Here is a 12,568-nt window from a genome sequence, read left to right on the forward strand (position 1 = left end):
TGGAAGGTGAGCCTTCGTCCCAGTCTGAGGTCCTGAGCAGGTTTTCATCAAAGATGTCTCTGTACTTTGCTCCGTTAATCTTTCCCTCGATCCTGACTAGTCTCCCAGCCCCTGCCACTGAAAAACTATACATTTGCAACAAGAAATTATACATTTGCAACAAGAAAAATTAACTTTGTCATTATGGGGTATTGTGTGTAGATTGATGAGCGAAACATTGAATTAAATCCATTTCAGAATAAGGCTGTAATTTAACAAAATGTGCAAAAAGGGAAGGGGTCTGAATACTTTCCGAATGCCCTGTACTTTTGTACATATAGTGTATAAGAAAGTGAGGAAACATTTTTTTCCGTTTTTTTTACTTGTATTTGACCCATTCTTTTTGGCACTAAACAGTCTCCATACACACTTCCATCCATTTTTTCAACTGGTACCGGGGGACCGTCAGACAAGTCTTGTGAGGCCTGTGGGTGTCCTAGAGCAAAACAACCGATGTACGTGTTTGTGAGAGTCTCACTTTTCCACAGAGGGTGAAATTATGTGTAGCCCAAACTATTTGGGCGCTACAGAAAGGAGTTGGCAGATCGGCTGTACCAACTTCAGACAAGTCCCAAGACACTTGTGGGGGCCGTAAAGCAAAACAGAGAAAACCATCATGTTTGCGAGAGTCTCATCTTTCCATAGAGGGGTAATAGTAGTTTTGTAGGCCAAACCGTTTGTAAATTAAAGATGGGATTGTGAGTGGACCGATTTTCGGGATGTCTCATGGTCTGACAAACACCACTCCAGCTCTTGTCACATTTCACCACAGATGCGGAAGTGTGACATTGGCGAATGTGATGGATTGAGATGCATCCAATGCAAAAAAAGAGCAGATATCTCTAGCTGAAACTGACAGATTTTAATTGGGATTTATGTATTATGCTAATTTGATTTCAGCGGTGCACGGACATCAATTTTAGGGGATTAACAGGGCAACAGTAAACATTTCGTCCCCAACAAATGATGCACCAATTGAGATATCGCACGTGACTAACACATTTCAATTAATTACTATAGGTCCCTCCTTGGGCCAATCATTGTAATGTTGTAAATGACGCATCTCTATGCCAACACGCATCCTTCACCCAAGTTTTGTCCCAGTGCTGTCTGAGATATCGTGTGTGATGAATGAACGGATGGACAGAGACTGATCGACAGTCCCCTCCCCGATATATTTGTGGGGGACATTAGAGTCTACTAAGTGTGTAGAGGAGAGGACATCCACTCCGGCAGGGCAGGGCCACACCCCAGCCCTGGCAGTGGGACGCAGCTGACGAGTAGCTATGCTGAGGGAAGGTCTGCCTGTCCTGATCAACCTAACTCTCATATATCAGGCATAGGACTCGTGCCTAAAGGCGTCTGCAGGCTTCCCAACCGAAACAGTTCAGGAAGAGTTTGTGCATATATTATGACGACATTTTGTGACGTTTTTGTTAGTTTTGGACTTCGGTTAGGGTTTTGCAGGCTGTTCAGGCACACACAAAAAATTCTCAAGGCCCGCCGAAGTTCGGGAGCCGAAGTCTACGCCCCTTCGTCGGTAATTGGTGAACAGTAGGGATCCTTCAATAAAGACTATGTTGTCATAGAAACGAGATACGACTTGTTTTCATGCAAATTTTATCATTGAGAAATACTGCACCAAACATCTTAGTTATCTCCCTCACTAGCTTTAAGCACCAGCTGTCAGATCAGCTCACAGATTACTGCACCTGTACATAGCCTATCTATAATTTAGCCCAAACAACTTCCCCTACTGTATTTATTTATTTTGCTCCTTTGCACCCCATTATTTCTATTTCTACTTTGCACATTCTTCCACTGCAAATCTACCATTCCAGTGTTTTACTTGCTATATTGTATTTACCTCGCCACCATGGCCTTGTTTTGCCTTTACCTCCATTATCTCACCTCAGTTGCTCACATTGTATATAGACTTATTTTTCTACTGTATTATTGACTGTATGTTTTGTTTATTCCATGTGTAACTCTGTGTTGTTGTATGTGTCGAATTGCTATGCTTTATCTTGGCCATGTCGCAGTTGCAAATGAGAACGTGTTCTCAACTAGCCTACCTGGTTAAATAAAGGTGAAATAAAAATATGTAAAATCTCCTCGGGCAAAAACGTTAAGAATTAATGACCGATTTCCTGAGTGATCTCAGATTAATTAATAACAATTTTGAGGAAGTTCTTTTGCCGCTTTTTTCTCGTTCTTCAAGCGAAGGTCGTTTAAGGGAGTATGCGAGCACACTCGTTCGGTTCGCTTAGCCGACATCGGCTAGCCGCCAGCCGAACTGAAGCATACAGACGCCTTAACCCACCATACCGTATCCATAGAAATAGAATCCATTGATCCATGGATTCCATTTCTATTGCCTTATCTCAGCTTATTATCTCACCTTGTTAGAGATCACCCATCTCTCTGTCTTTTCATATTTTTTTTCTTCCCTCTCTCCTCTATTGTCTTTCCCTCGCACCTCATCCCCCTTTCTTAACTTCTACTTGGTCACCATCCCGGATCCGGGAGCATCCTCATCAGTAAAAAAGCTGACTAGCATAGCCTAGCATAGCGCCACAAGTAAATACTAGCATATAAATATCATGAAATCACAAGTCCAAGACACCAAATGAAAGATACACATCTTGTGAATCCAGCCATCATTTCCGATTTTTAAAATGTTTTACAGCGAAAACACAATATGTATTTCTATTAGCTAACCACAATAGCAAAAGACTCAACCGCATATTTTCAAAAAGAAATTACCGCATAGGTAGCTATCACAAAACCGACCAAATAGAGATATAATTAGTCACTAACCAAGAAACAACTTCATCAGATGACAGTCTTATAACATGTTATACAATAAATCTGTTTTGTTCGAAAATGTGCATATTTGAAGTATAAATCATAGTTTTACATTGCAGCTACCATAAAAAATATCACCAAAGCAGCCGGAATAATTACAGAGAGCAACGTGAAATACTTAAATACTCATCATAAAACATTTATGAAAAATACATGGTGTACAGCAAATGAAAGATAAACATCTTGTGAATCCAGCCAATATTTCAGATTTTTTAAGTGTTTTACAGCGAAAAGACAATATAGCATTATATTAGCTTACCACAATAGCCAAACACACAACCGCATTCATTCACCGCAAAGGTAGCGATCGCAAAAAAACAGCAAAAGATATAAAATTATTCACTAACCTTGACAAACTTCATCAGATGACAGTCCTATAACATCATGTTACACAATACATATATGTTTTGTTCGAAAATGTGAATATTTAGCAGTACAAATCGTGGTTTTACAATGTGAATACGTAGTCAAAATGCACAAAATTCTCCGGAGATATTTTGGACAGTCACCTAATCTAATCAAATAACTCATCATAAACTTTACTAAAAAATACATGTTGTACAGCAAATGAAAGATACACTAGTTCTTAATGCAACCGCTGTGTTAGATTTTTAAGAATAACTTTAGTACGACATACAGCTTACGTTATAGCGAGACAGCGCCCGCAATAAGGGCGGAAAATAGGACTAAACATTTTCCACAGAAATACGAAATAACATCATAAATGGTTCCTACTTTTGCTGAGCTTCCATCAGAATCTTGTACAAGGAGTCCTTTGTCCAGAATAATCGTTGTTTGGTTTTAGAATGTCCTCTTCTCCTGTCGAATTAGCAACCATAGCTAGCCATGTGGCGCAAACGTGCCCAACTTCACATGACGCAAAGAAAAGAAAATTCCAAAACTCGCAATAAACGTTCAATAAACTGTTACAACTCGGTTGAAAAAAACTACTTTATGATGTTTTTATCACATCTATCAAATAAAATCAGAGCCGGAGATATCTAACGTGTACACCGAAAGCTTTTCAGAAGGCAATCTGGGGTTCCTTCTCGCGCCTTCGAAGACAATGAAATTTCCAGACACGTCATTCCAAAAGCTCTTGTTCGGCCTCAGATCAAGCTAGACACCCCATTCCACCTCTTCCACCTGCCTGCCTGTTGACATCTAGTGGAAGGTGTATGCAGTGCATGTATATCCATAGATTTCAGGCAAATTAATAGGAAGGCCCTGGAACAGAGCCTCGATTTCAGATTTTTCACTTCCTGTCAGGAAGTTTGCTGCAAAATGAGTTCTGTTTTACTCACAGATATAATTCAAACGGTTTTAGAAACTTGAGAGTGTTTTCTATCCAATAGTAATAATAATATGCATATTGTACGAGCTAGAATAGAGTACGAGGCAGTTTAATTTGGGCACGATTTTTTACAAAGTGAAAATAGCGCCCCCCCTATTGAGAAAAGGTTTTAATCTATTGTCACTCCTCCAGCACTCTAATGCCAGAGCCCTCTGTTTTCTTGTATTCATCTAGAACAGGGATGACAGTAACCAAGTTTCCATCCAACCTTTTTATGCGAGTAAAGTACACAAGTCGGATAAAATATATAATGACAGGCCTGATGGAAACAGAACATTTGTCAGGGAAATTTCCAAATGTCAACAAAACAAAAATAAGCGAGACAAGGTAGGATCTTTTTGTGTCTGTAAAATGTATTATTCAAGAAATGTCGGTGGAAACGTTTTTATACTCAAATATTTATATAATAACCATCATGTCGAAGTAAACTTGGAGTCACGCGATGACCTGTTGTGTGGTCCTCCCACTACGACTCGTCTGGAAATCATGCAGTTTGTTAGGCTACAGATTAAATAAATGATGATGAACTTCACAGGGTGGTGAAAGTGCAAGGTGATGAGCTTGATGCTCCTTTCCAATAAATGTCGAGGGTCTTATTCTGGTGCCATGATCATCGATGCTTGGCTGCCATTTGACGAATACAAATTATGTCGCTCTTTTGTCCATAATAATCTCATCAAGTAGGCTATACCCGCACTGTATCTGCGAGCTGTTGGCTAGAGCGCACGTGCCAATACTAGTGTATATAATGCTACATTTTTTTGTTAGAAAACCATCCGTATTCGGTACATGGGAATTTATCTTAAAAATATATTTTCATGTGCATTACATCATCACGCACAGCCTTTTATCCCCCCAAAATCAATTTGATAGAAACACATCTCTGGTGGGGATGCAGATTTTAGAATATTTGCATGAAAATATGTCGCCAACCTAGCTAGTGATACAGTAGAGGGGGTTTTCATTGACAAGGGAAGCTATCAGTTTGGGAAATCAATAAGTCTAATGTGTCATCGACCACAACATAAAGCCTGATAGGAGTTTTTTTTTATGTGCTGTGGTATTTCCCAGGGGGGCGCAAGTTCTGTTTTCCAAAACCACCTGTGAGTGAAAGCTGTCCCAGCCGCCGTAAAGGTTTCACTATGATTCGCACAGTACTGAATGTATTGTCTGTTCAGCATCATTCCTGTCAGACCATTCAACCACTGACTGAAGGGATTTGATTCAAGGGGATCTTTAAGAACATTTCGATGGTGTCTTTTTCTGCAGTGTACGGGGATTCATAAAAGGTCATGTGGGTTGTAGGTGACGAGGATCGCGAGTTTTAAATATGTAACTTTTTGAGTGACCTAACCAAATTCACAAAGAAATGTGTGTTATAGATATGTCATTCTCATTGAAAGCAAGTCTAAAAAGTGGTAGATATGTTCTATGTGCGCTATTTCTATGCTTCCCATTCTTAAGTTTCGTTTTGCGTCTTTTACTTTCGGTTTAGTACACCAGCTTCAAACAGTTGAAAATACAATATTTTTGGTTATGGAAAATATATTTCACAGCAGTTTAGATGGTAGAATGATTCTCTACACTATACATGCTTGTTTTGTCACATAAACTGAAATTAGGCGAACTATTAACATTTTTGCAACCAGGAAACTGGTAAGTTTGTAATTTCCACATTTACATTTCAGACTTGATTTGCCCTAACAAAAAATGTATTAACCCGTACAAAAATGTCCATTGATTATAATACACATAATAATCCATCACATTTTTTGTCGCTGTAGGATTATTTTCCTGCTGTAGCAAACTGGCTCAAATTAAGATCCTACATCTGTATCAATCTTGACATTTCAAACAAACAATGAACACCCAAGAATAACCACACACGTCATACTTCTGACTTTCGAGCCACTTTGACAATGCTCTTAATTCACCGCTTACTGTCTGGTTCTGTGTACAGAACTCCACTAAACAAACAAATATGTCTGGTTCTGTGTGTTAAAAGGTTTATCTATTGTGTTGAGGAAGTGATGATTTCCACCAGGATTTATGATTCTGTGGTCATCTCATTTCCCTTAATTCTGCGTCAATATTTTGCATCAATAGTTACGGATGACTCCTCTGATGATATAAACAAGAAGACCATTAATTCGCTTTTAAAGCATGATCATTAAAGACCATTTCAGTGGAGCTGAACACATCTTTATTGTGGTCTATTTGTGCTCATTTAGATGGAGATATAATTCCTCTGCAAGTCTATATATTGAGTTGGCCTGGTCTGTCTGTCTGTCCTTCAGTCCCGTATATTGTTCAGTTAAAGACAGAATGGCTCAGCAATGGAGCATTCCCATAGTGCTGCTAGGAGGTAACACTTAAGATACAAGATCCCCTATGATCCGCCTCCTGCCCTACCAACACAGCCCAGCATCTGGCCACCAGCATAGCATAGATGTCCACTGTGTTGTGCATTGGCTGTGTGTGTGTGTGTGTGTGTGTGTGTGTGTGTGTGTGTGTGTGTGCGTGCGTGCGTGCGTGCGTGCGTGCGTGCGTGCGTGCGCGTGTGTGTGTGTGTGGAGGGGGGATTTAGTATTTTAAACATGGCTTCGTTGTTATGTCTGCCCAGGCTTTGATGTTCTCCAAACCTCCAACTAAGTGCCGCTCATTTTGGGTAACTCTGGAGAGGGAGAATCACTTCCAGATTGGGCTTCCTACTCTGTATGATTGGGTGTTGGGTTATAATGGCAGGGAGTGGCAATGACAGGGGGAAGGGATGTTAGGAGTACCTCTGCCTGACCGTCAGCCACTAGACGTGGGCCCTGGGCACTGGAAACACACACATGCAGAATGCATGTACGTACACACACACACACACACACACACACACACACACACACACACACACACACACACACACACACACACACACACACACACACACACACACACACACACACACACACACCACACACACACACACACACACAGGGTTGGGGAGTAACGGATTACATGTAAGGGATTACAAAAAAACGGTAACTGTAATCCGTTACGTTACCAGCAAAATATTGTAATCAGATTACAGATACTTTTGAAAAACTAGAGGATTACTTCGAGGATCACTTTTCAATTCAGAAAGGATGTTTGCGAAAAAAATATTCGACACTGTTTTTTTCAATGACATTCAAATCAGCATTGAAAAAAGGCGCAAGTTTAAATTCATTCCACGTGAGCGAGCCTGACCACAATTCAGAGACCACTATGACACACCAAATGTGTTTGATGGATCACGGGAAAAGGGCAGGAATAGGCTTTTGTAGGCAACAGTCCAAGCTATGTCTTCCAATGGTGCGACTGCTGTCGGCATCCAAAGATTATCCAACTTGAATAAACGCTTGGAGATAAGGATGACAGCAGTGGTGTAGTCTATGGCGATACGGATATCACTTACTATTGATATCTACAGAGCGCATTGATGTAAAATGTTCTCTTGCAACAGCTGCATAGTGCGGATCCCAGCCTATGGAATAAAAGTGACACTTTTATCGATCAATCTAATTCATGCTGATAAAAAAATATATATATATTGATTCTTGAAGAATATAACTTATAAATGCCTCATGAGCTTAGTTCAACTGTCACACAACTGTCACAATCCAAAAAAATAAGTTTGTTTTACTCCACTGTTTGTAAACAATGTAAATGTAAACAAACACTATATAGCCTCAAAACATGGTTTAAATAATAATTTTGAACAATTGAAACAAACGTTACTGAGTTTGGGTAATCCAAAAGTTATGTTACCGATTACAATTTTGGACAGGTAACTAGTAACTGTAATGGATTACATTTAGAAAGTAACCTACCCAACCCTGCACACAGACACACACACATGAAACTGTCTCAAGTCTTTTTATAGAAACCATAAACTTAGTCATCCAGAGAACTATTGAAATGATTTCCACCCCTGGCCTGGACCCATAAATAAACACATAGCCAGTTCCGGGATCAAAAATAACGTGAAAGTTTCAGGTCTCATTTTGAAGACATCCTGTGCCACCTCAAACAACCCTTTCACTCGCTCTGCACTGCAGTCGGGTGTGGGTTATTTCCCTACCTTTAGATTCAGGCTCTATACCCCTGCTCACCTCCAACCTGTCTCTCACCTTTGTATGTGTTGAATGCGTGTGTATGTGTTGGTGGGGTGGGGGAGGGGGGGTAGTGTTGAGAGTATGTGCAGGGGGTGCGGACGGGGGTATGTAGGTATTGTTGACAATGTGTATGTGGGGGGGGGGGGGGGGGGTAGTGTTGAGAGAATGTGCGGATGGGGGTATGTAGGTATGTAGGTATTGTTGAACATGTATGGGTGTGTGTTTGGGTGTGTGGGTAGTGTTGAAAGTGTGTCTGTATGACTAATGCCGCAGCCCCACCACAGCGAGGCTCTGGCTCAGTCTGTCTCAGTGTGGTTCAGTGTGGCTCAGTGTGGCGGTGGTACAGTGGATTGGTAAACAGTCACAACTGTCTCCCATCTCGCTCATCTGTGTACTTGCCTGTCTATGTCTGCAGCCCAGAGGCTCAACCTGGGATTTCACAGGGGCCACATATAGACTACACTGTATACTGTGGGAAAAGGCTCTCTATTGTAATGAATAGTAGATGACATTACAACCATAGTTGTGATCTGTACTTAACAGAATGGTAATTCATGGTAACTTGCGATTGATTCACACGGGGAGTGTTTTATCAGTGGTATTTTATGTGTTCTCCTCATTCATGTGGTGACAATGTTACAAAAATATCAAAACTAGCTTGACCCTGATTATGGATCGGATTTCTTTACTTTACAAAAATCGCTTTTTTCCCCACCTACCTGAAAGCCCCAAAGACCATTCAATCGAAACGATTCTACTTCATTCAGCCATGAGATATAACAGAGGGTAGACCTAGAGGAGGAACAGAGAAGTGAGTGTGTTTTAATCTAAATAGAGAGATTAAAGACGTTACTCTCAAAGCACTCTGGCCGTGCTCTAGAAAGGGCCCCTAATTTCCGCTTCAAAAAACCCTACTTAGGTCTGTGAAAACCAAAGAATACATTATGCGCAAAGTGTTTCATCAGCATAGGGAATGAAGCGGCAGAGACAAGGGTCAAGGTGTAGCCTATTGGCCGTCGGGGGGGGAGGGGAGAGGCCATCATCCATCATTAATTCCTAGTGATGTCTCAAACACCATTACCTCTTTTATTTAACACCGGATTCCTGTTCAAACACAACCCCGTGCCAGATAAAAGGCAATAACAATATGCTAATAGATGTCCTTTTAAGTGAAATTAGATTACTGCAGGAGGAGCACTGTGCGTTTGCCGTACTTTAAAAAGGTTTAATATCTAATTGGAATTTTGTCTTTGATGTTATCGGAGACCGAAGATTGTAGACTGGCGTTGGATTGAAGTCTTGCGTTAATTTCACCTCTCTTTAGGTGCATGCGCACTTTTGTGCTTACGTGTGTGTTCGTTTGCACTCGCTCCAATGCGTGTACACACTAGTCGGTCTCTGTTACAACAACAGAATCGCAATTATGTCTAAGTTGTGTGTGTGTGGGGGGGGGTTAAATAGAGGGAGGCTGATAATTATACGTTAAAGGAGTGCGCTCATTTGGTCTCTGCGAGTGTGTGTAAAGGAACACACATAGTGAACCACTTCAAGGACGGCTAATTTCCTTTAGGAAAGGAGAGACATCAAGAAACTGAAATATAAAATTGTGTGGCGGCTCTAATGTTACAAGGAAATGGTACATCAACCTCAGACCTTGAAACGGAACCAGTGGTCCTAGACGGTTTTTCTGGTCTCTTACAGATGAGAGAGAGAGAGAGCTAAAGAGAGAGAGAGAGACCTAAAGAGAAAGAGAGAGAGCAAAAGAGAGAGAGAGAGAGACACAGCTAAAGAGAGAGTGAGAGGGAGAGAGAAAGAGAGAGAGAGAGAGATGCCCTGCTCCTGAATATACTGTAGACCACGTGGTTTGTCAGATGCAAAAATACTCCTGAGATCCAGTGTTAGGAGGTTTACGTTTGATGTGATCAGGTGATAGAGGGGAATGTTGAAAGTATGTTTTAATGCGTGTCGCCGCGCGTGGGAAGAACTGCCTTAAAGTGATAAGGCATTCGCTTTGTAAAACAGCAGGGGGCAATGTGAAGCAGCAGGACGAGCCTCTCTCAGTAGTGCTGCTGCTGGAGTCTTCAGAGCAGCGGGGAAAACTTTTTCATAAATATGTACATACACATGAAAATCAATGCCTCTGCCAAACCTTCACACACACACACACACACACACACACACACACACACACACACACACACACACACACACACACACACACACACACACACACACACACACACACACACACACACACAACAAATATGAAAGGCTCTGCTATTGCAACTGTGTCCAAGAACGGGCGAATACCTCCAACATGGTAACCGCTGTGACATATCATATGTCACACAGCATGCTGTTAGCATTAGAAATAACTGGATTTCACGTAAGTTATTGAAAGACATTTGTAAACAGAAACATGAAAGCAAACAAGCTCTCACGCAACCTCCCTTGATCATCAAAGGCCTATCGATCAAATGTACCCCCACACCCTCCACCCCTCCCTGAATCCCCAGCCAACCCAATGGGAGCAAATGTATTCAGCCTCCAAAGCACATCTGTTTGTTCCAAGCCATGCTTAAAATGACGACCGCCTCTCATTCTCTCTCTCCTTCTCTGTCTCTCTCTCACACTCTTTCTTTCTTTCGTGCTCTCTCTCTCTCTATCTCTCTCTGTTGCAGTCCAACAAAGTTTCGGTGGTCCAGCAGTCTCACGGGATGCACCCCCTGACGTCCCTGTTGCCGTACAGCAACGACCACTTCAACCCCAGCCCCCCTCACCTGCCCACAGACATGAGCCAGAAAGGTAGGTCACCCAATCATCTCCCTCATCATCATCTCCCTCATCATCATCTCCCTCATTACCATCTCCCTCATCATCATCTCCCTCATCATCTCCATGTCCCTCATGATCATCATCTCCCTCATGATCATCGTCTCCCTCATCACCGTCTCCCTCATCATCATCTCCCTCATCATCATCTCCCTCATCACCGTCTCCCTCATCATCATCTCCCTCATCATCGTCTCCCTCATCACCGTCTCCCTCATCATCATCTCCCTCATCATCATCTCCCTCATCATCGTCTCCCTCATCATCGTCTCCCTCATCATCGTCTCCCTCATCATCGTCTCCCTCATCATCGTCTCCCTCATCATCATCGCCCTTATCATCATCTCCCTCATCATAACTCACACTAGCCAGATGAGTGGGAAGGCCTGACTTCTCCTGTCAGTCACCATAGCAGAGTAATACAATAGTCCACGGTCCTTCTCGATTCCCATTTTATATGGTCATTATTTCACCTGTATCTAATTGAAGTAGTACTTCCATCTGAATTTGAACAACAATCCTGAAAGAAGAATATGGTTCCCCTTTCACCATCTACTTGGGCCGATGCCTCTGTGGAGCCTCTCACTTCTCTTAAGTCAGACATGTACTGTGCCACTGCTATGACCTTACCATGAAAAACTCTGGGCCCTTATTAATAGCATATTACGTGCACGCACGCACGCACGCACGCACGCACGCACACACACTTCCACCCCTGGTTCCTGAGCTGCAGCGGTGGAGCCGAGCAGCAGCTGCAGCCCAGAGATGGGCTGCATCCCAAATGACACCCTATTCCTTATAGGCCCTGGTCAAAAGTAGTGCACTATCTGGGAGAAATGGTGCAGCCCAGAGACAGGCCCTTCTTTCCAGTGAGCCTCCAGCGGTCCCACCACCGCACTTGAAGTGGTCCCTTCCCCACGAGGGGCCGCTTGCCACACAACCCCCTCTCAAACACACACACACACACACACACACACACACACACACACACACACACACACACACACACACACACACACAGCTGGGAGCAATTAGGTGACAATCACACAGGGCCATCTCGGCAGCACACAAGGAAGGTTCTGCTTAGCACGCTACTCTTACACAGTCGCTCGCACACTTGGCTCGCATAGTCACTCACAGACCCACACCCACCGCGCTCACTCCATCACGCTTCTAAACATCTCCCACGAAGATGCTACTCAAATCCAGAGAGAGAGAGAGAGAGGTGACAAATGTGTTTGAGTTCATCTTTGTCAATTCAATGGATCCGATTCATTTTCAGTGGGATGAAAATGCCATTTTAAGCCGAACACAGCCGGAGTCACACTTT

The 12,568-nt window shown here is 42.4% G+C and overlaps 1 protein-coding gene across 14 annotated transcripts in view; it reads left to right on the forward strand.

The window, feature by feature from the left end:
* LOC139584198 (transcription factor 7-like 2) overlaps positions 1–12,568 on the forward strand; it is a 68,298-nt gene that overhangs the window by 32,895 nt on the left and 22,835 nt on the right. For all 14 annotated transcript variants that reach the window (XM_071415763.1, XM_071415773.1, XM_071415780.1 and 11 more), the window contains exon 4: positions 11,088–11,211. In XM_071415763.1, coding sequence (XP_071271864.1) covers positions 11,088–11,211 — 124 coding nt within the window. The remainder of the gene's footprint in view (positions 1–11,087; positions 11,212–12,568) is intronic.

This window comes from Salvelinus alpinus, chromosome 1 (assembly GCF_045679555.1).
Source record: "Salvelinus alpinus chromosome 1, SLU_Salpinus.1, whole genome shotgun sequence".
NCBI classification, from domain to species: domain Eukaryota; kingdom Metazoa; phylum Chordata; class Actinopteri; order Salmoniformes; family Salmonidae; genus Salvelinus; species Salvelinus alpinus.